General features: G+C 47.3%; 1 protein-coding gene across 1 annotated transcript in view; it reads right to left on the bottom strand.

The window, feature by feature from the left end:
* URB1 (URB1 ribosome biogenesis homolog) overlaps window positions 1–21,982 on the bottom strand; it is a 79,908-nt gene that overhangs the window by 3,705 nt on the left and 54,221 nt on the right. The window contains exons 27-37 of the mRNA XM_023190399.2: window positions 20,904–21,014; window positions 20,560–20,623; window positions 17,638–17,809; window positions 16,791–16,893; window positions 8,140–8,300; window positions 7,404–7,515; window positions 5,340–5,446; window positions 4,655–4,798; window positions 3,388–3,497; window positions 2,090–2,287; window positions 536–777 (exon numbers count right to left, since the gene is read on the bottom strand). Of these exons, the coding sequence (XP_023046167.2) occupies window positions 536–777; window positions 2,090–2,287; window positions 3,388–3,497; window positions 4,655–4,798; window positions 5,340–5,446; window positions 7,404–7,515; window positions 8,140–8,300; window positions 16,791–16,893; window positions 17,638–17,809; window positions 20,560–20,623; window positions 20,904–21,014 (1,524 nt within the window). The remainder of the gene's footprint in view (window positions 1–535; window positions 778–2,089; window positions 2,288–3,387; window positions 3,498–4,654; window positions 4,799–5,339; window positions 5,447–7,403; window positions 7,516–8,139; window positions 8,301–16,790; window positions 16,894–17,637; window positions 17,810–20,559; window positions 20,624–20,903; window positions 21,015–21,982) is intronic.

Below are 21,982 nucleotides of genomic sequence, written 5' to 3'. Positions count from 1 at the left end.
CCTGGTGAGTGCTCGATGTTTCACGATGCCTGTCGTCACTGTTATTATAACCAACTCATTAATCCTCACACCATGAGGCAGGCGCCATTACTGTCCTCTTTAAACACAGGGAATCAGGGCAGCATCAGAGCTTCAGTCCAGGAGGCCTGGTTCCAGTCTTCTCCTTAACCCTGCACTACAGGATGAGGTGGCAGCAAGTAGCTCACAGCCACCCCCAGCCTCTTTACAGGTGGGCACCCTGATACTAAGGTAGGTGAAGTGACTTCTCCAAAGACAGAGAGCAAGTAAGCAGGTGGGCTGAAACTCAAAGGCTGCCCAGCTCCCCCTCCAGGGCTCCAAGATGGATGTGTCCCATCTCTGAGCCTCATTAGCTTTGGAAATGTGGCTGAGAGGCAGAGAGGGAGGGAGGGAGAGGGAGAGAGAGAGGGGGGGGGGAGAGGGAGGGAGAGAGAGGGGGAGGGAGAGAGAGAGGGAGACAGGGAGAGAGGGATGTGTTGGCTACACTCTGGGCCAGTCGTGGGTCCTTAACACTTACTCATGAGCTCCCGGGCTTGGCCCTTCTCAATGGCTGCTCTCAGGTCTTCCTGGAGCTTGAGGTCTCTTTCAATGAGGCCCCACTTGTGCAAGAGGACAAGGACGTCCTTGGTGGAAAGCACTGTCTCATTTACAGTGAATCTGTTCATGTCCTTGAAGGCCTGTATGACGGTGGCCCGGTACCTCAGCACAGAGTCAAGTGTCCCGAAGAAGTTGGTCAGCTGGATGGGGGCCAAGGTGGGCCTGTTGGGGAGCCAATGTTACAGACTGAGCAAAGGCTGCCTCCCCAGCCTGGCAGTTAGCACTGCGGCAGCCTGACGACATCACACACCCAGAGGTACACACAGTTCCTCCAGGAACCAGGTTTTCCTGCACAGCAGACATCTAGCATGTGCCCCCAGGACGCAGAAAAGAAAAAAGTGAGCCACTCCAGCAAGGCACAAAGGGGACCTGGAGTCTGATCTGCACCCTAGAGGCACAGAAACTTCCGGAAACCCTGGCTAAACAGGGTGGCCCAACACACAGCTTGAGTTTGGCCACCTCAAACAGCCAGGGTGCCAAGAGCCTGCCAGGGCTCCACTCTGGGCCTGCCTATTTCCCTTGCCTCGCTGACCACCAGTCTGAAGTGAGAAAAACTCAGGGAGGCCCTGGGACAGTGTCATCACCCACGGCCAAAACCTGACTGATGGCCACCAGAAGAAAAAAGATCTCCCTGAATTCCAAGAGAGTTAAATCCTGTAACATGGGTTCACACAATTGTAAACGTAAAACCAGCATTTTAAATAGCAATTGGTTCTTAGACACCAGCATGTCTTCCGGCAATCCCTACGTAGGAAAGGTTGACTCTCCAGCATGGACTTAACAACTTAGTTTTAAACAATACAAAACAAAAGGCCTTGTTCTTTATCAAGACATTTTTCCTTCTGAGATTACAATCCTCTTGCTATCAACCTTCTGGTTCCGGTTAGCATCACTTGGCTCCCAAATCAGAAATAACGAGTGCACACTGTGTATTTTCTGTAACATGGTAGATTCGGAGGGAAATTTAGCTCTTCTGAGGAAACCAAAAGCATGACTCCAAGGGATCGGGTGAAAATACTGAAACATTCAAGAGAATTCATGGACAATGAGTCTTCACAGGCTAATGAAGGCAGAGGCAACTTTGGGAACACCCTGTCTTATGTTAGAGTCACAGAAAATTCTTTCTATGAAACATCACTTGATTCTAGTGTTTGAATCACAGTATCAAGGTAGATGGCTCGCCGGCTAAAAATGACCTCAAACAAAGGATATTCGGGTTTGAAAAGTATGTTAAGTTCTCGAGGCCTTGACAAGAAGCCTTATAAAGTTGACGGGGAAAGAAAGAGCTAATGAAATACCTGTTCTGACACTACCTACACCCGACACTGGTACTCTGCCCCAATCCACAGCAGGTCACGGCCCAGTGTTCCCCTGGTACAGCCATGGAGTCGTGACCGAGACATGGTGTCCACAGGTGGCAGACCAACACAGCATCCAAGAGGCCAGGAAGGCCCCCTGGCGGGGCAGGACTCACCTCAGGTGCTTCATGAGCACAATAAGAACATAAAGGAACTCATTGACCAGGTGCAAGGCAAGCCGCTTGGCGGGCTCCCGGGAACTAGGCTGGCAAGGGTGCTGGCTCTCCCATTCCACGGCCTTGTCCCCCAGGTTGGTCACCCACAGTGTGTGTAGCAAGGAGATCACATTAGACAGCAGCGGAGTCTCCAGAAACCTAAAACCAAGCACAGCAGCCTTCAATCTGCCACATCTTGTCCTTTCAGCAGGATCAGACTATCCCCCTCCATAATCCTATCTGCTCATCCCCCTAGACAAGCACAGTCTCCAAGTAAGAACAGGGCGCTTGCTATACAAACGCAGCTTCCACACCTTCCTAACAGAAGACTGCCCTAAGTCCCTCCAAAAATTCAGGGGCCACCAGGGCACACTAATAAAAACTGTCCGGTTCATGATAACAACTCAGTTTCTAAAACAAGCCATTATTAGCCAGGAACATTAGCTAATTATGCCTTTTATAAACCTGAAACAGTCTTGAAGTTGATGCCCAAATACACATTCTAGTTTTGGATATTAATTTCTTTCCCCCCACCCCCTTTTTTTTTGTTGTTTGCAGATATACTTGGATATAGTACTTTCTTTTAGAGAAATTTCAGGAAATACTTTTAAAAAATGCACAAAAGGGCCTCCATTCTCCCAGGCTTATTATAGTAGTTAGTTCTTTGTAAGACAGAGCCCTCCCGCCAAGTGCTGTCTGCTGTAACAGGGTCTTCATCTTTTCAGACAGTCTCAAACAGCAGGAGAATCAGGAATCACAATAAATCATCAAGTTCAGACCCTTGGTGCTGTTCCTCCAATGTGGGCTCGTCACTGAGGACAGACCCCGCACTGACAGCAGAGCCCTGTAACCTGTTAGACCGGCCTTCCTGCAACAGACGGCTGCAGCTGCTAAAGCCTTAGAGAACAGGACACTACTTCAGAGCACAGAAGGCTGCTGGGACACCAGGGGAGGAGCCTGACCTGAGCAGAACAAAGCCAGACAGGCTGGCAGAGACTCTGCCAGATGTGAACAGCAGCTGCTGTCTGCTGTCCCATGGCAGACAAGAGACACTCAAGGAAAGGCTGTGAATGGAGGAAAGGCACTCTGGCACCGCCAGGAGCAGGACTGCCAGCATATGGTAGCATTGGAGGACACTGCATTTCAGAGAGCATGGATTTTACTGGACGTTTCCAACCAATCGAGCTGGCAGCAGACATCATTGTTTCTGTTCCTTTCCTTCCCACCTGACGCGCACCTCGCATGCAAAAGGTACTTACTTGCTTTCAAGGATGTGTAAAATCCATGTTAAAAGGCTGTAGTCTCGTATGATTTCATAGGCAGATCTGGCAACCTGGGCAGCATTCTGTAGAATTTCCAGAATCCAATTCTGAAAACCCCAAACAAGAAGTTACTCTTCAGCGAGAAAACCCAATTTACTTGATTAAAGAAACCGTTTTAAAAATGTAATGGTATGGTGCCATTACAGGTGGTGGCTGCTAATGAAGCCCGCTGTGCTAAGTCTGTCAGAGTGGTGGCCGTGTACGAATGTGCCCTTCCCCACAAGTGACAGCCAGAGGACACAGACTTCCACAGCAAACTCTGGGCCTGGGGGATCCCCACTTCCATTAATCCATCATGGAGCCCACCCACAAGCAAAGCTGCACCACAGAAGCCAATGGCCCAGACGCGCAGCCGCTGGCACAGGGACTGCGTGAGGCCCGCCTCCAGGCCAGCCACTGGCCGCCAGCCACGAGCCATGCGACCCCGTGTTTACCACCTGGAAGGGAGGACATAAAAATGGGACGGTCCCCTGACGTGTTCATGGGGTGCTTCAGAATTCTCACATGCCACAAAAAACAAAAAGTTACCATATTCAAATTCAGTTTAATCAAATGGGCTTCTTCATCTTGACTTACTCTATTTACCCACATTTTACATATGAGAAACAAAAGCTGACTACACTAGAAATTAATCAAAATACTAAAGGCTTTTCCTATTTCCTTCTACCACCTACCTGTATTATCTAGAAGGCACACACACCAGCTCTTGGTTCCTGACTGGTTAGGTGAGGCTGTCTGTTTTAGCCTGACTCTTGCTTTCTAAATGAGTTCTAATGACCCCCAACTTCTGTAGTAGGTGAAATCCTGGTGATGCCAAAGTGCCTCAGAGCACCTCAGTCACTGACAGGGGGTTTCTAGACTTTTTGGCCACTCCAAAGGCTCATGATTAGTGATCAGTACACCCCACTGATGGCCTTCATATATGCCAAGGGCCATATACACAGTAGGAGGGCCGCAGTAAAGAATATTCAGAGGACACACGACACTGGGGGTCACAACACTGCAGCCTCGAGTGAATCCACCCGCTCTGCACGCAGGGAGCAGGACAGGCGCTGTCAATGTCTCACTTCCCCTAACTGAGAGCCAGGGTTAGGTCGGTCGTGTCCAGGCTGGGAACTGAATTCATGAGGCTTGACTTCCAAATGAAACCTTAAGAAGCAGCACAGACCTCTCGCTCTCAAATAAGCTTGCGGAACCCATGTACCTGCGCCGCCTCGTCACACAGTGGGCTGTAGAAGAAGGACAGGATGATGTGGAAGATGCCACGCCGGGCACACAGCTCATAGCACTGCTTGTCACGGATCCCCTGCCGCAGAAGGCCAAACACCCACTCCTGCTCCGTTTTTTGCTATAACCCAGGCACACAGAAAACCGTTGTTAAGTAAGTGAAAGTCCTTTCATCTGACAACTGTTCAAACACTACTATTTTTAAGCGGCGGCAAAGGTTGTAACACAGCAGCCCTGACCTCTATGTCTGATTATGAAAAATCCCTGATCTCATCTTTGATTCTATTACTTCAGGTGAGAAATGGAGGATCGCGTCAAGTTTAAATACTGAACTGAAGTCAGACAGGTCTTCTATAAAAGAATATTTAATATGAATATCTAAAAACAGAATTTAATTATTTACCCCAGTGATTCACCAAGAAAATACGAGAGTGTCGTAAAGCTCAGGACTCTGAAGCAGAGTTTTGAAGGTGTAAGGCACCATGTAGAAGTGAGTCCACAGCACAGAGACATTACGAAGTGCAGGCCTGCGTGGTCACTGCCTGCACAATCGCGTGGGCTGTGCAGCACACCGTATCCATGGGGAAAATGGCAGTAGACAACGGCGGCTGCATAAGCAATTCAGGGGCCTGTGGAAGGCCATGAGGACTGTGGAAGCGTACCTCAAAGTCGGAGCTGTAGAAGAACTGGTAGAAGCCTGGCACTTTGTCCATGTTCAAGTACTCGTGCGACAGCAGGAAGTTGCTGACCTTCAGATACATGTGCTCCTCTGAGAACACAGGCAGTCAGTCAGTCACAGCAGGCCCCAGCAGGACGCCCCTGGTCTGGCAGCACTAAGAGGCTGGCGTTCTGGGTATCGGACATAAATCCCCTCCCAGGAACTTCTGTATCCTGACCCAGAGGACTGGCTCTCGAGAATGAGAACACAATTCGACACCTCAGCTCCATACCGCACACAGGCTTGCTCTCCTGGCTCAGAAACCACTGCTGGACATTGAGTCCTTCAGGGACCTCGCCACCTCCCCTTCCCAGCTTCCGTCTGACAGCATAGGCTCAAACCAGCAGGTGGGAAGGGTGGGACTTGGTCACGCATCCCACAGATCTGGGCTGACACCACACCGACCCGCTGCACCTGCTTCTAGCTTCTCACTGAAAGGAACCGTCACAGCAGGGGAGGCTCAGACACTGCTGAGTGCCTCTGGAATGCAAGGAGACAGAGGCAACAGACACCCTAGCTCCTGCCATCTCCTATCCTTGGATCACCAATGAGTCTACCCCATGACCAAGCTGCCCTGCACATGCCCCACCCTGACATGAGCACTGGTGTGGGACAGAGCCACACCCAGGACCAAAACCGTCATGGTCTCTGCCAATTATTTTCTTCCCCTTCCAAATCTCCAAGGCAAGTAAACCCACGGAATAAAATGGAATGGGAGCAGATGAAAATCAGATCTGAATTCTAATAGCAACTTGACTGTGAACGAACTGTGGGGCCTTGACAAGCTATCCACCCTCGGGAGCCTCAGTTATGAGTGTGGGGGACGGGGTGGAAACGGTGAGTGGGCTGTTCCCTCATCTGAAACAGAACCATGTTATACAAAAAGCACCCTGTGGTCCCTGATGGTACCAACTTTCTATGATTCTTCTCTCCATAACCAAAAACAGTCTTAGAATGAGCTCACTTCTAGTCACAGTATCTCAGCAGTGGTAGCCCCATTCCTGTAACAAAAAGGAGCCTTGTTCTAACAACGTGGGTTACACCTGCACAGTACTCACACACCAAAAGCTTTGTAGCCAAGGACCCGTGAGCCTAAGCATCAATTGATGATTAATAATGACGGTGATGGTGACGGCAGCTATCACCGATGGGTTTTTACTGTGCCAGGCACTTACATGTGTGTGAGTGTGTGAGATCTAGGCCAGGTGTGGTGGCTCACACCTGTAATCCCAGCACTTTGGGAGGCTGAAGCAGGAGGATCGCTTGAGCCCAGGAGTTGAGACCAGCCTGGGCAACATAACAAAACTGTTTCTACAAAAAAATCAGCCAGGCGTGGTGGCATTCGCTGTAGTCCCAGCTACTCGGGAGGCCGAGGTGAGAGATGACCTGAGCCTGGGAGGTCGAGGCTGCAGTGAGCCGAGATCATGCCACTGTACTCCAGCCTGGGAGACAGAGCCAGACCGTGTCTCCAAAGAAAAGCACCAAAAAACAAAAGAAGTGCGTGATCCTCATCACCCTCACAGCAATGCCAGAGGCAGTGGGTCCTATCATCACCCCATCTTAGACGAAGAAACGGGCATGGGGAAGTCGGGGACGGTCTGGCTGTGTCCACACTTTTAGCCCCGGGTTCCAATCCCTATGATGTGATTGGCCCACATTTTAACTTCAGTTTTACTTGCTCTCACCACAGTTTTCTATAACTACAAGCAAATAGGAACGTGTACTCTTTCCCTCTGTTATAAATGCTGTTCTGCACTTTGCTTCGTCATCTCATTTTTTCTGGATTTCACCCCATAGGGGTCCATGACGAGCTTCCTCACAGCCATCACCTATTTACTGTCCAGAGCTGATGGGGACTTCGGGGACTCCTCATCTTCCATGACCATGAGCACGGAGTGGCCTTGAAAACAGATGTGTGACCACTACACCTGTGGGACTAATCCCTAGAAGTAGACTTGCTCAGCCTCAGCTTTCCAATTTCCCCTCAACCTAATTTTGTCAGTGGTACCTGGTTTCAAAATCTGCAGGGCTGCTTTGGCAATGAAGAGAGCCAAGGTAAAAGTGAGTCTCATGCCCTGAGTTCGAATCCCATTCCGGACTACATCCAACAGGTAAAGTAGCTTGAAAACAGAACAGAAAAGGAAAACGTAAGATGAGCGTGTTCAGAACTATGGTCAGTCTTCTCTGGTGCAGTCGAACCGGGGCTCGGCAGGGTGTGCCTGCTCCTCATATCCCAGGGGCCACCAAAGACGAAGCTCACAGGAGCAGACACAGTACTCGCCAGCATCTCCGGAACGCGTTTCGTTTTTATTTTAGGAGTCAGTCACGTGCACGACAGCAGAGAGAAGTCTGGCACCACGCCCTGAAAAGCTAATCTGCTCTTGTTCCTCCAGCACCACGGGGTACAGGTTTCTGAGGTTCAGTGTGGCGTGGATAATAGCTACCTTAACCACTGCGTTTAGACCAAAGAAATACTCAGTAGAAGTCACATCATTTTGTCTACACACAACACAAGAAGTCTGTACGGAGAAACTTTTCTCAGCCTCCACAGGGGGTTGTGGATCAAAGGCAACCTCCGGCATCACCTCCTAAGGGAACAGACTTCTGTTCTTAAGCAAAGACCTCCCGGCAATACACCACCTCCAGGTTCCTTAGTAAATCCTTCTACCAAACTGGGTGGACAGCCTGCTCTCTGAAGCCCGCCAGCCCACCCCCACGGTAGGATGTACACTCTTCCTACTTACCTGGGACTGCTCATGGAACCGTGCCCCCTCCAAGTGCGAGTAGTAGGCCGCCAGGACATGGTAGGCTATGGCTCGCATCTGGGGGTCATAGCTGCTGAGGGCTGTGACAGTTAGGCCCAGAGCATTTGAATCCAAAAATTTTCGACAATCCACCACAAACTCTACAGGAAACAAGATACAGCATGAAACACACACAATATGATTTCATTATTATTGTTAACCTGGAGAATGAAATTTCCTCTTGCGTCTTACCAATAGCTACATGTGCCAAGCACAAGGAATGCAAGTCTCTCTCCAACTCCTCCTAACTTCTGCTGAAGTTAGACAAAAACAAACTCTTCCTTTATGTGGCAATAATGACCATACCTTCGGTTTTTAAAATGCTCATACATCCCAACCAGAATAATTTCATTATCTCTCATAAACACCCAATGAGTCAGGATATTGGAGGTGACACTGGGACCCACTGCGGAGACCCCAGCATGCCAGCGGCCTGGGGAACACAACTGGGAATCAGCAGAGAAAATCAATCCCCAGCTTCCACCTTGCTCAGCCCTCCGCTGCGGGTGCCTGTCTATAAGCATTACCGAGGAAAGCACATATGGCAGTGAAAGCAGGAAAAGGCAGCTGATGCCAACCAGCCCGACAAAGGACTCACTCATACTCACTCTGCAACCCTAGCTCCTCCTTCAAACGAACAACACAAATCTCACAGAAAAGTGGCTCACCAAGCTTAATCAAAAGCTACGGTCCAGAGAGCCCGTTGGCTGGTATCCATTTGCCATTTGTGAGGCCTAGAGAAGCTGACAATCTCTACAGGAGTGGAGGAGACTCAAAGAGAGAGGGAGAAGGTCAGACAGATGAGGGGATGTGCCTTACCACAACCTAGAGGGCTCTCCACTAATAAAACTGAGGACACCGCACCACTCCTTAAGGTCAGACACATGAGGGGATGTGCCTTACCGCAACCTAGAGGGCTCTCCACTAATAAAACTGAGGACACCGCACCACTCCTTAATAAAAGCCCAGGCTATTTTACAAGATAAATACTATCAAGAAGAACCTTAGAATAGGGATTAATGATTAATGATTAAACTGATCTTGATAATTACCCACAATGATGTTCTCGAGATAGAGTAACCAGTGGCCTAATTGGGAATCAAACACAAGCCAACTGAAATGACTACTCCAAATGAGTAATCATGGAATATACTATCAATAAGAGACAGTCCACTGATGACATTTTTAAAAGTTACAGAAAGATTAAGCATGTTAAGCAGGGACACAGAAGATACAAAAACTCAAAACCAAGCTTCTAGAGATGAAAACAAAAATATCTGAGCTGAAAAACACATTGGATGGTGATATGGTTTGGATATGTGCCCCTACCCAAATCTCATGTCGAATTATAAACCCCCGTGTTGGAGGCAGGGACCCCGGTGGGAAGCGATTAGATCTGGGGGCAGATTTTCCCTTGCTGTTCTCATCATAGCGAGTGAGTTCTCACAAGAGCCGGTTGTTTAGAAGTGTGTGGCTCGGCCCCACTTCCTCCTGCTCTGGCATGTAAGATGTGCCTGCTTTCCCTTTGCCTTCCACAATAATTAAAAGTTTCCTGAGGCCTCCCCAGCCATGCTTCCTGTACAGACTATGAAACCATGAGCCAATTAAACCTATTCTTTTTTTTATCAATTGTCCAGTCTCAGGTTCTTTATACCTGTGCAAGAATAGACCAATACCGATGGGATTAGCAGTGATTAGACACTAGACCAAAAAGGATTAGTGAACTGAAGACAGCAATAGACACTAACCAAGTTGAAACACGGAGAGAAAAAATATGAACAGAACATCAGTGTCCTGTGGGTATGTGTAATTGGGGTCCCTGAAAAAAATCTGAAGAAATAATGGCCAAAACTTTTCTAAATCTGACCAAAAAAAAACCCCAAAAAACTATAAACCTAGAAAGCCAAGAAACTCAATAACATAAAACATTAAGAATATCATGCAAGCATTATTACAAAAAGAAAATCACACCAAAGCACATCATGATCGATTTGTTTGACACCAGTGATTTTAAAAAAAATCTTAAGAGCAGCCACATGACATACAGAAGAATGAAGATAAGAATGGCACATTTCTTGTCAGAAATAACCCAATTCAGGGGCCGGGCACAGTGGCTCACGTCTGTGATCCCAGCACTTTGGGAGGCCAAGGCGGGTGGATCACGAGGTCAGGAGATCGAGACCATCCTGGCTAACATGGTGAAACCCCATCTCTACTAAAAAATACAAAAAATTAGCCGGGCATGGTGGTGGGCGCCTGTAGTCCCAGCTACTTGGGAGGCTAAGGCAAGAGAATGGTGTGAACCCGGGAGGCGGAGCTTGCAGTGAGCCCAGATCGTGCCACTTCACTCCAGCCTGGGTGACAGAGCAAGACTCCATCTCAAAGAAAAAAACGAAAACAAAAACAAAAAACAAAAAACCAATTCAGAAACCAGAGGAGCAACTTCTTTAAAGTACTATAAGAAAAAACTGTCAACCTTGAATTTTATACCCCATCAAAATCTTTCAAAAGTTAAGACTTTTTTCAGACACAAAAAAGCTAGAATAGTTGGTCACCAGTAGACTTGAACTATAAGAATTCTTAAAGGCAGTATTTTTAGGAAGAAGAAAAACGATACCAGATAGAAATCTAGATCTACACAAAGGAATGGTAGCAATATGGTAAAGATCAAATATTTACATTCCCTCTAAAAATAATGACAATCTGAAGCGAAAACAATATATTGTACGGTTTATAGCATACTGAAGTGTAACGCATGATAAGAAGAGCGGAAAAGCCAGAAGGGAGGAAACAGATCTATACTGTTACAAGGTTCTTACACTATACATGCAGTGGTATCATCTCACTTGAAGACAAACTGTCATAGATTGAAGATGTGTACTATAAACCCTAAAGCAACCAGTAAAAATATGCATGCATGCACTCATACACATACAAAAGTTGCAGCTAAAAGTCAACAAAAGAGATTTAGAGTCAGATCAACAACCACATTAAATATAAACGATGTATACACTCCAATTAAAAGGCAGAGATGGTCAGATTAGATAAAAAGCAGAATCTAGGTACATGCTGCCTTCAAGAAACCCATTTGTAATACTAAGACATAGACTAAAAGTGAAAGGATGAAAAGAGCATAGTCAGATGACTCTTGGGCATAGCAGTTTAGGAACAAAATTTTGTAATTCTCTTATTTTTACTTTTTTAAAGAGAAGAGTCTCCTTTGTCGCCCAGGCTGGAGTGCAGTGGCACAATCTTGGCTCACTGCAACCTCTGCCTTATGGGTGCAAGCAATTCTTGTGTCTCAGCCTCCTGCGTAGCTAGGACTACAGGCATGTGCCACCATGCCCAGCTAATTCATATTTTTAGTAGAGACAGGGTTTCACCATGTTGGCCAGGCTCGTCTCAAACTCCTGGCCTCAAGTTATCAGCCTGCCTTGGCCTCCCAAAGTGCTGGGATTACAGGCACGAGTCACCACGCCCAGCCTAATTTTCTTATTTCTCACAAGTGACTGTTTCTAATAAGAGGGGAAAAGAAATCCGAAAGCTTTAAAAGCACCAAACTAGGCCGGGCGCGGTGGCTCAAGCCTGTAATCCCAGCACTTTGGGAGGCCGAGACGGGCGGATCACGAGGTCAGGAGATCCAGACCATCCTGGCTAACATGGCGAAACCCCGTCTCTACTAAAAATACAAAAAACTAGCCGGGCGACATGGCGGGCGCCTGTAGTCCCAGCTACTCGGGAGGCTGAGGCAGGAGAATGGCGTGAACCCAGGAGTCGGAGCTTGCAGTGAGCTGAGATCCGGCCACTGCACTCCAGCCTGGGCGGCAGAGCGAGACTCCGTCTCAAAAAAAAAAAAAAAAAAAAGCACCAAACTAGACAAAATTATACTGTTTTACAAAAGATGGGAGAAATGTGTTTAAGAGACACCTACATAAGTACTTAACAAATATAGGTAAATGGACTACATTTGGGAAAGAGAACAGTCTAAACATTTAGTTTATACTCACTAAAAGCAGCTAATACTTAGCTGGCTGGGATATTTTTAGTAATCACTGACATTCTAAGACAAATGGATTTTCCACGTGTTCATGAGGAAAAGTCAGTTTCCTGTTTTGTGCTCATCTCTGCTAGTCTATGAAAATCTTGGCTTTGTAACACTTATGGAAAAGAGCTGCCTTCAGAATGTTGAAGGCATAATAGGCTATTTAAAAATATTTATAAATGCCATTCTCTTTGTTTCAAGAACCTCACGAATAGCAACTTGGCTTTAACAGACCTTCAGATCAAAATGGCTTAACCAGGACAAGTTATCAAGGATTAAAATTAAAACTGCCCCAAAACTTGGTGTAATGGCTCACCTAGCCTCTGAAGTTGCTGTAATCCCCCAGCAACTTGGGAGGCTGAGGTGGGAGGATTACTTGGGGCCAGGAGTTCCCCTGGCAACACAGAGAGATACAGTCTCTACCAAAAAAAAAAAAAAATAGCTAGGCATTGTGGTGCACATTTGCAGTCCTAGCTACTCAGGAGGCTGAGGCAGGAGGACGGCTGGAAAGGAATTTGGGTATACAGTGAGCCATGATCGTGCCACTGCACTCCAACCTAGGTGACAGAGTGATACCCCGACTCTTAAAAAAATGTGCCCCAGTTTTAGTGGGCTTCAGTAGCAGTGCTGAATTTCTGTGCTGTTGGAGCATCAGAAATAATATCCCTCAGAAGCACCCCACTGGGCTAGGCTCATCACAGTGAGAAGAGTCAGAGGAACCTGCATGCTCTGGTCGTCTGGTGATGAGGCTCAGAGAATTTGCAAACGGGGCTTCCTGTTCTGGCTGCCTTGTGGCATGTGTGAATTATGAGCTGTAGATTTCAGCCCAGCTCTGTTGAGGACAAGAGTTCACTGTGGAAAAAGCATTTGTCACGGCCATTGCTAACAGCCTTGGCTGGCCCTGTTTCTTGGCCAAGGACTCAGAGAAGGAAAGCAATAAGGTTAAGAAAATAGGTTCCCATTTTCAGCAAAAGGCTGAAAACGGAGCAGTGAGACTGTAATTACTCTCAAGACTGGCAGCCACATAAAAAAATTAATTGTATGATCAATTTAGGATTACAGTTAGTTTAGCAATACCTGGACCCAGGTGCCACCGCAGGAAGTAAAAACATACTGTTCAGAACTTCTGCTACACTCTGCGTAGCTGAATCTCACAAACATAACAGGGGATAAATGCAGCTTGGCAGAAAAGATTGCATCATGTGTATCGCCATTTACATTAAGTTCAAATATAAGATGCTGGCCCCTTCAGGGGCCTGAGGAGCTGCTTACTGTTCTGTGCCCTGATCTGGCTGGTGGGGTCACTACTACTGACTTTTCTATATGTCACACTTCAACTATTTTAGTGCCAGGAATCTGCCTCTTCCAACGAACGGGTATGCTTCCCTTCAGCAACCAATGAAATCTGTTTAAAAACCAGGCCTCCACTTTTTGTTCAGGATGACAAGATGCCCAGAGCAACATCTAATAAACGTACTTTTCGGGGAGTGGTTTTTTGTTTTTGTTTTTGGTATATCCATTTCCCTCTCCACCTCTACGCCTTTTGAAACGTTCTACTTTGATATGAAATTTTTGTGTAAATTTTTGGCTATTGCAATTCCTTTCCAAGATTGGGATAGACAAGTTCTGCAGATTTTTCTACCTGTATTAAACCAATAAAACTTAAAATAGATGTATTCGGAAATTTAACATAAGGAAACTGGTACCTGGTACATTTTCCTAATTTGAAAGACCATTTACTAGTGATAGCTCTTCAAAAAAGTCCTCCCAGACCAAGGCGGGGGGGTTGGGGGGGGAAGTACACTACTCAAGATTTCATGAAAATTAACATCCTGATTTTGCTATTAAACATTTTCCAAGCCTTTTTCTCCTGAAAGCTCTATTGTGAGAGAGAGGACAGACTAAATGATTTGTCATAATTCACTAAAGTTAAAATGTCCAGTAGTCTTGCATTTTTTTAGAGTATGGAAACTTTATTTCCATGTTTGATGAGTAACAGACTTAGCGCCACTGAGGCACAGGGGAAAAATATAGGAGATCTGCTGCAGTTAGCCTGCTGCTTAAAATCGCCATCAGGGCAATTAAGATATCTGTTTGCTATTACCGTAATCTGACATTTGTATGAAATGCCTTCTGCTCTCTTGCAAACAAAATCTAGCTTCAGCAACAGAGCACAGTGCTCATCAAGGGGAGCTAGAGCCAACACAAAGGCCTACTGTGGGAAGATCTCTATGAAATCCCAGCCTCTATGATCTTTTTAAAAGGGATACAAAGGGCACCGATAGAGGACTGGCAAATCTATTCAGAAGTAGGAGCATTTGTAGAGAAAAGAAAATTTCAAGTTTAAAAAGGAGGAAAACAGGATGAATAGTGGAACACGGTCTCCCCAGTGCACTAAATCTCCCCAGTTGTGAAGTCTGGGAGTCCATTCAGGGATCGTGCGCACCAGCACAGAAGCAAAATGCGTGCCTCGACGCCCCCAGCACACCCCACTGGAATCTCAAGCTGGACCTAGGAAAACATGAGGAACTGCAACAGTTCTCCCTCTAGAACGAGGAAACTATGGCCAGAGGTAGGGCAGGAAGCGGATTTTCCCTGTATACCCTTCAGCACCTGCTGAATTTCAAACTGTGAATCTATTACCTAATGTTAAAAATTAATGAACTTAGACTTCCCAGTTCTGGCAAGATAGAGTAGACATGCTTTTTCCTATTCTTCCTATCAAGTAGAACGAAAAACACTGAGCATCATTTGTAGAACAAATGTAAGATGATTCTGGAAGGTACAAAGAAAGCAGACCACACAGAGACCTTGAGACCCAAAGAACAAGGTAGTGCATTCCTGGGTTGTCTTCTTGCCTCATCTGTCCTAGACTTAGAGCTCAAGTCAGCAACCTGGAAACGTCGACAGGCTCTCTTACACACAAAGGCCAGAACAAAAGTCTGTTCTAACAAAAAAAAAAAAAAAAAAAGAAAAGAAAAAGAAAAAAGGCTGCCTAACAAAGCAGAAAACTTTGAGATAATAATGGCGATACTTCAGCCAAACACTTCACTGTGCCCCACTCCCAGGCACATCAGCAAAGGTGGAGCCTAGACTCCCACCCCTGCCAGGCTGGAAGGAGGAGCCCCAGGTCCCCTGTTGGGGTGGCATCAGAGAAGGCCAAGTAGGGAGGCAGGATGTTCCTCTCCTGGGCAGTGACAGTACACTCCTCCTGACCCCACTGGGGTGTCAGAGGGAGCCTAGCAGAGAGCAAGGACATTCAGCATGCCCAGCAGTGACTCGGTGGCCCCCACTTCTACTCATCCCCACCAGGAAAGACCTGCTGAGGCCCAGTGAGCAGCTGGGACCCCCATCTGGGCCAGCAGTCACAAGCAGGACAGATGGACGTTTCAACACACAGAGGCTGTAACAACTGACAACAACAGGTATAGTAGTATGAATCGGGAGCCAGATCTCACACCTCACAGAAAAACGAGCTCAAAACAGATCACGGGCTTAAATGTAAAGAGTAAAACTAGAAACGTTTAGATAGAAACACAACAAAAATTTCTCAGGATCTAGGGGTAGACAGAGTTCTTAGATGCCAAGAACATGATCCAAAAAAGGAAAAATTGACCAACTGGACTTCATCAAAATTAAAAGCTTTTGCTCTGTGAAAGAGCTTGTTAAGAGGATTAAAAGATAAACTACGGATTGTTAGATATTTGCAAACCACAAATCCTTTCAAGTACTAGTATCTAGAATATATAAACAACACTCAAAACTCAATAGTCAAAAAAAGAAAGACAAAAAAAAAAAAAAAACCCCCAAACACAATAGTTAAAAAAACAAAAAACAAAACATCTCATTAGAAAATGGGCAAAAGGCATGAACAGACATTTCACCAAAGAGGATATGCAGACAGCAAATAAGCCACAGGATGTTCAACATCATTAGCCATTAGAAAAATGCAAATTCAAGCCACAATGAGCTATCCTGCACACTGTCAGAATGCCCCCAACCAACAGACCTGACTAGCCTGGGAAGATCAATCTCAGTGTTTCTCAATGTGTGTTACATGGACGTGTTTCTTTCTCTCTCCACAACCCGTTCACCCACAAGAACTCCCGCTCTGAGGCTACCAGACACAAAACGTAATTTCCAAAATGTATTTAAGCCAAGAAAAAGGCAACCTCAGCAGGCTGACTCATTTTCAGGAATAAAATCTCTCATTTCTGTTGGTATTTGACCAGTAACTAATAAAAATGCAGAAAATGCTCATCATTAGGAATTAGGGAAACATCAAAGATAATCGGACATTCCCAGATTTTAAAATTACAATTTTTTTTTTACATCACTGTATGTTCAAAATACTAACTGTGACTTTGCTGAAAATCACTGGAATGAACAGATGAGAGGGTGGCTGAAGATCCCTTAAGAATTATTATTTCCAAGATTCAGGTCCTCATCCGGTAATTGTGGCAATAATTACCATAATCAACCTGACCTCTAAGAAGTCATGCATAGCAAATGCATAGCAAGCCCTGACCCCAGAGAAGGCTGCAGTTACCTGGCCTGGTCAGCTCACTGAAGAGCTGAAGGAGAAAGCAGGGGTCGTAGAGGCCATCAAGATCCACTCTGCTCTTGTCTTTGAATATCAGCTCCTGTGTGTCCTGAAAGAGCCAAAACCAACAACAATGTGTGATTCAACCTCATGAAGGTAATACAGGTTGAGTATCCCTTATCTGAAACACTTGGGATCAGAAGTGTTTTAGATTTTGGAATATTTGCATACATAATGAGATAGCTTGGAGATGGGAGGTAAGTCTACCAACACACAAATCATTTAGGTTTCATATGCACATAATATATATAGTCTGCAGGTAACTTTATACAGGAATTTAAGATAATTTTGTGCATGAAACAAAGTCTCTGTACACTGAGCCTCAGGAAAGCAAAGGCATCTCTGTCTCACGTTAGTGCTCAAAAAGCTTCAAATTTTGGAGCATTTCAGATTTGGCATTTTCAGATTAGAGATTCTCAACCTGTATGGCATAACTGTTTACCCAGTATTGCCAGAGCTCAAATTATTTTGAATATTTAAGGGCATACAACAAAGTACTTCTTTAAAAGCAGTGCTTGTACATGAAATGATAGGATCCTTGGGATGTGCTGCAAAATAATCTCCTTGGGGGCAGGGGAGCAGAGTGGTATAAACAGAACAAACGTGGCCAGTGCAGATCATTGTCGCAGCTGGGTGGTGGGCTTATGAGGGTCTGGTTTCCGTACCTCTAAATATGATAAGATTCTTACTTAATAAAAAGGTAAATAACAAGAAAAACGAAGCTGAGGGTACAGATGGAGCCCCTGTGGCTGGGGCAATGGGGTGGGTAGGGAAAGAACAGCAGCAGCCGCACCTCGGAGGGCAGCAGCCTCCGGTTCTGGGGGAAGTGCAGGATGGTCTGCATCATCCGATCCCGGTCCAGCAGACAAAGGATGTCCCCGACGCTCGGCTGCTGCCACAATGACCTGCCCAGGCTCCGGCATGTCTTATGATGCTCCACAGCCGCTGGGCCCCACAGCAGCACCCTAGAGCCAGAAAAGGGAAAAGAGACTGGTCACAGGGCCCCCCGGGAACAGAATTCATCCTGGTAACAACCACAACAGGTAGCAGCTGTCAGGCCGCCAGTTCACACCAGGTGCTGTTCTGAGCATGTGACATGTTACATCACCCAATTCATCACAGCTTACGAAGAGGGTGGCGGTGATGGTGATGCTGAGGGTGGGTGAGTGTCGGTGATGACAGAAGCTGGTGTCTACTCAGAGCTTATGATGTGCAGGCCCTATTCTAAGTCCTTCACATAGATCAATTCACTCAACCTGCCCAATGGCTCCATCAGGTGGGCACTATTATTATCTCCCACGTGCAAATGGGGCAAAGAGGTGCGGAGAGGATTAAGCAAGCTGCTCAGCTGCTCACCTGCCCAGATGGTATATTGCAGGGCTGGGATTCAAACTCAGGAAGTCTGGCTCCTGAGTCCACGCTAGACCAAGCAGCAGAATCCTGATCTCTCACTGCTCACAGTCGTGGCCACGACTGAACCAGGTCTGCCTACACAAGCCTTTCGGCTAAGCCCACAATGTGTACGCTGTGGACAACCTTCACATCACAACCTCCACCGCAGCTGTGAGAGGCCACCTTGCCTTCTTCCTAGAAAATGACTCTAGCCTAGTGCTTCCGCCAACTCTTCTCCTCCCTCGCCCGTCCACTGCCCCGCTGCTGCCAGGCCACTCCCCAGAGCCCAGCTGTGATGAGGACTGCTTCTCCGCTGTCTCCTGGATGGAATGGAAATGCTTCTTCCACCCTCCACTGCCAATTCGTTTGGCCTTCCCATTGCCTGCTTCCCTGCACACAGCTGATGACCCCGATAAGCCGGGCTACTCACCTTTTCCCCAAATGTCCTCATTTTCCACCTCCTGCATGCTGTTTCCTCCTCCTGCTGCCCCAAGCCCCTCTGCCCACTTTACCTCAATTAAATCCCTCTGACTTGCCAAATGCCAACCCTGGCACGAATTGGTCCTGAGCACACAGAGCCTGGCTCTTGGTGCTCCTGTAAGAGCTGGTTTACATCTTGGGGCGTGAGTCAGCTGCCACTTTAAAAATGTCTAAATTTCTCACTGTCTGATACCCTCAGCAGACAGGAAGACTGTATCTCATTCCTGTAGGTTTTCCTGAGAGCACCAAGCCCAGCGCCCCAGGCACTCAAATAACATCTATAGAGCTACATACTTCTGAACAAAATTCTTCTAAATACAGGTTTGCTTCTGTGCGAGTAAACAACAGTCACTAACGTTAGAAAAAGAAAGAATCATCCTTTCAGGGATGCTTGCTGTTCACCCCAGTTTCTGGCAGGCAGGCAGCCCATGCGCCAGGCACACTGGCAGACTGCCCGCCACTGACCGGCAAGAGAGCCACCACGGAGCATCCAGGGTCCCCAGCGCAGCTCCCCAAGCTCAGACTTGCTCCCTCATCTAAAGACGGGGTGTTTGTTTGTGGAAATGCTCTGTGCCCCTTAGAGCCACAGAGCCAGTGAGTGACAAATCCTTCATTCACTCTTGCCCTGGGAGCTGACACTAGACTCCCTTCACAACCAGCCCCCTCCTGCGACTCCCTGGGCAGCCTTGCTTGGCTTTCTCTGCTCTCTGTGTTAGAGGGTGTTCTGCAGAAACGGGTAGCTTGACCAATGCTGCACTGTGATAAAACCTGCCTCCAATTTGCTCTCCCCTCTTCCTCACATAAGAAGGACTGTCCTACTCCAGAAAGGACATAACTGACATAGCACCAGGTCCGACGTCAAAAGAGCAAGGCTGGCGCAGGAGAAAGGAAAAGAGTTTCTATGCAAGCCCTGGGCATTCTTAAGAGACAGAAAAAATGTTTTCATTTCCTTTTTCTTCCTTTTTTTTGTGGTGGGGGAGGGTTCAGAGATAGCTTTTGAGCTGATACAGTTCTTATCTTTAAACAAAGTACTCTGAAGTGGAAATCATTTTATCCTCCCTCTGAGCTCTCCTGAAGGATCTTCCTTGGCTCAGTCAGCCCACCTCCTGGCTGCACACACACACACACACACACACACACACACACACACACACGTACGTATTGAGCAGATGTTCCGGTGCTAGTCCCAAATGGCAAGGAGAAAAGAAGACTTCAGGGCAGCAAAGGGGATCCAAAAGTGCATTCTATCAATGGCACCTTCGATCAAGCTCCCACTTAGGTGCGGCACTTGTAAAGGTGAGGCAGGGCCCACAGGCAAAGGTGTTACACTCAGCCCTGTAGCACCAAAGCCCAACTGGCCAAGAAGCTGGGAGCCCAGGAGAGGCAGACGGGCACACACACACCTACCCACACACACAGACACAAGCACGCATGCACACACACACAAAAACAGTAGATTTTATGCACGGTTAGGCCCCCTGACACTTCCCCTGAAATCCCTATGGCATAAGTCAATTTACCTAAAGGCATGAGGAGAAAAGTTTTCAGAAAAATCAACCAAATGAGACACCTCAGCCCAGCCGCCAGTGAGCCTGGGGCATTTCCAGATGGACAGGCACCCATCAGTCAGCTGGAGTGGCCCTGCCCAGACGCCTTGTGGCATGAGGCCAAGCTTCCCCAGAGCAGCCTATGCAGAAGCCGGTGTGAGTCAGGGGAGTGCTGCCTGCCTCACTCTTTCCCTGAGAACCAAAATGGAATGAGAGAAAATCTCGAGTCTGGAGCTCACTGTGTGGAGAGGGGGCTGAGACCTCAAGGTCTAGTCCACCTCTAGCCCAACACTTACCTGAAGTTGATGAGGCTGAGCTTGTTCCGCTCATATGCTCGAAGCAGAAGTAAAATCTTCTGATCTACAAGTCAAAGCAGGATCGGTTTAGAAAGATGAACTCCTGACACCCTCCTGCTGCTCACACCACCTGCCCTCATACCCTCCCCTGCTCAAATGGCCCGGTCCTCCCATCTTCACCCTGCTCGCACCGCCTGCTCTCACTCCCTTCTCCTGCTCACATCCCCCTGGCCCCCCCCCCCTATCTCTGCCCACCCCCCCCCTCCCCCCCCCCCCCCTTTCTCATCCCCCCCCCGGCCCTCACACCCTCCCCTGCTCACACCACCCAGCCCTCACACCCTCACCTAGGACACTGAGAGTGGCGCCATAGGCCCCGAGAAGCACTGCAAAATGGCTGCTCTCACAGACAGAGGGGCACATCTCCACCACGGTCAGCATCAGGTCCACCAGCGCTTCTGCAAGAAAACAACCCTGAAACACACGGCATGGTGGAGCAGACACACCGAATCCCAGCAGTGAAGAGAGCCTTCGAGGGAACACTGAAATGCTGGAAATCTCCTCCTCTGAATAATACTGGTGTTTGGACTGCCATCTAATCCCTTCCCCACTTATTTCTGTTATTATTATTTTCTTTTTTTGAGATGGGGTCGTGCCATGTTGCCCAGGCTGATCTTGAACTCCTTAGCTCAAGCGATCCTCCTTGGCGTCCCAAAGTGCTGGGATTAGAGGCATGAGCCACTGCGCCCAGACCCCCACTTATTTTTCAATTAAGACATCTCCACAATCACCTTTCTTCCTAGGCCTTTGACAAGGCTGAATTCAGTCCCTGCACACTCCCCTTCCCAAATGTTAAGCCAATACGGATTTTCAATCCAGGCGTGTTCTCCCCATGACTGTGCTACCAAAGCCTCTGGTCTGTCTACTCTTGCCTGAATTGAAGGGGGGAGCCTTTTTTCGTTTTTCTACTACCCATACCAGTGATGTGGCTAATGGCTGTCTTCAACTTATCAGTAACAGTTTATTACAGTCCGGCCCTGTGGTGATTGCTAATACTTCCGGGTGTGAATTTTATGTCTAAAAGAGCGTGGTTTCAAGAGGGCGGGAACCCTCGGATTATCTTCTCTGACACCCGACCTGTGAGCACTAAAGTGAACACTGACTGAATTAGAGATGGAGCCTAAACTTAGACTTTTGAAGTTCTTTACCACCGAACTGTCAATGGGCAAGTTCTAACCATTTTCCCTCGATAAAAGTTTCAATCTTCCTGAGCAGAAATTTCATGCAACTAATCAATTTCTCTCAGGTTAGACATCCACACTTTTTTCCACACTTGACTTCCCCTCGATCCCAGATTTTAACATGAGCCCATGATAGGGCGTTAAGATCTCAAATACAACTTCCGTACGCCAGTTACGGCCTTGAA

The sequence above is a fragment of the Piliocolobus tephrosceles genome, chromosome 19 (genome assembly GCF_002776525.5).
Source record: "Piliocolobus tephrosceles isolate RC106 chromosome 19, ASM277652v3, whole genome shotgun sequence".
Lineage (NCBI taxonomy): Eukaryota > Metazoa > Chordata > Mammalia > Primates > Cercopithecidae > Piliocolobus > Piliocolobus tephrosceles.
Note: the sequence above shows the minus strand (reverse complement) of the source record. Positions and strands in the feature narration are given on the sequence as shown.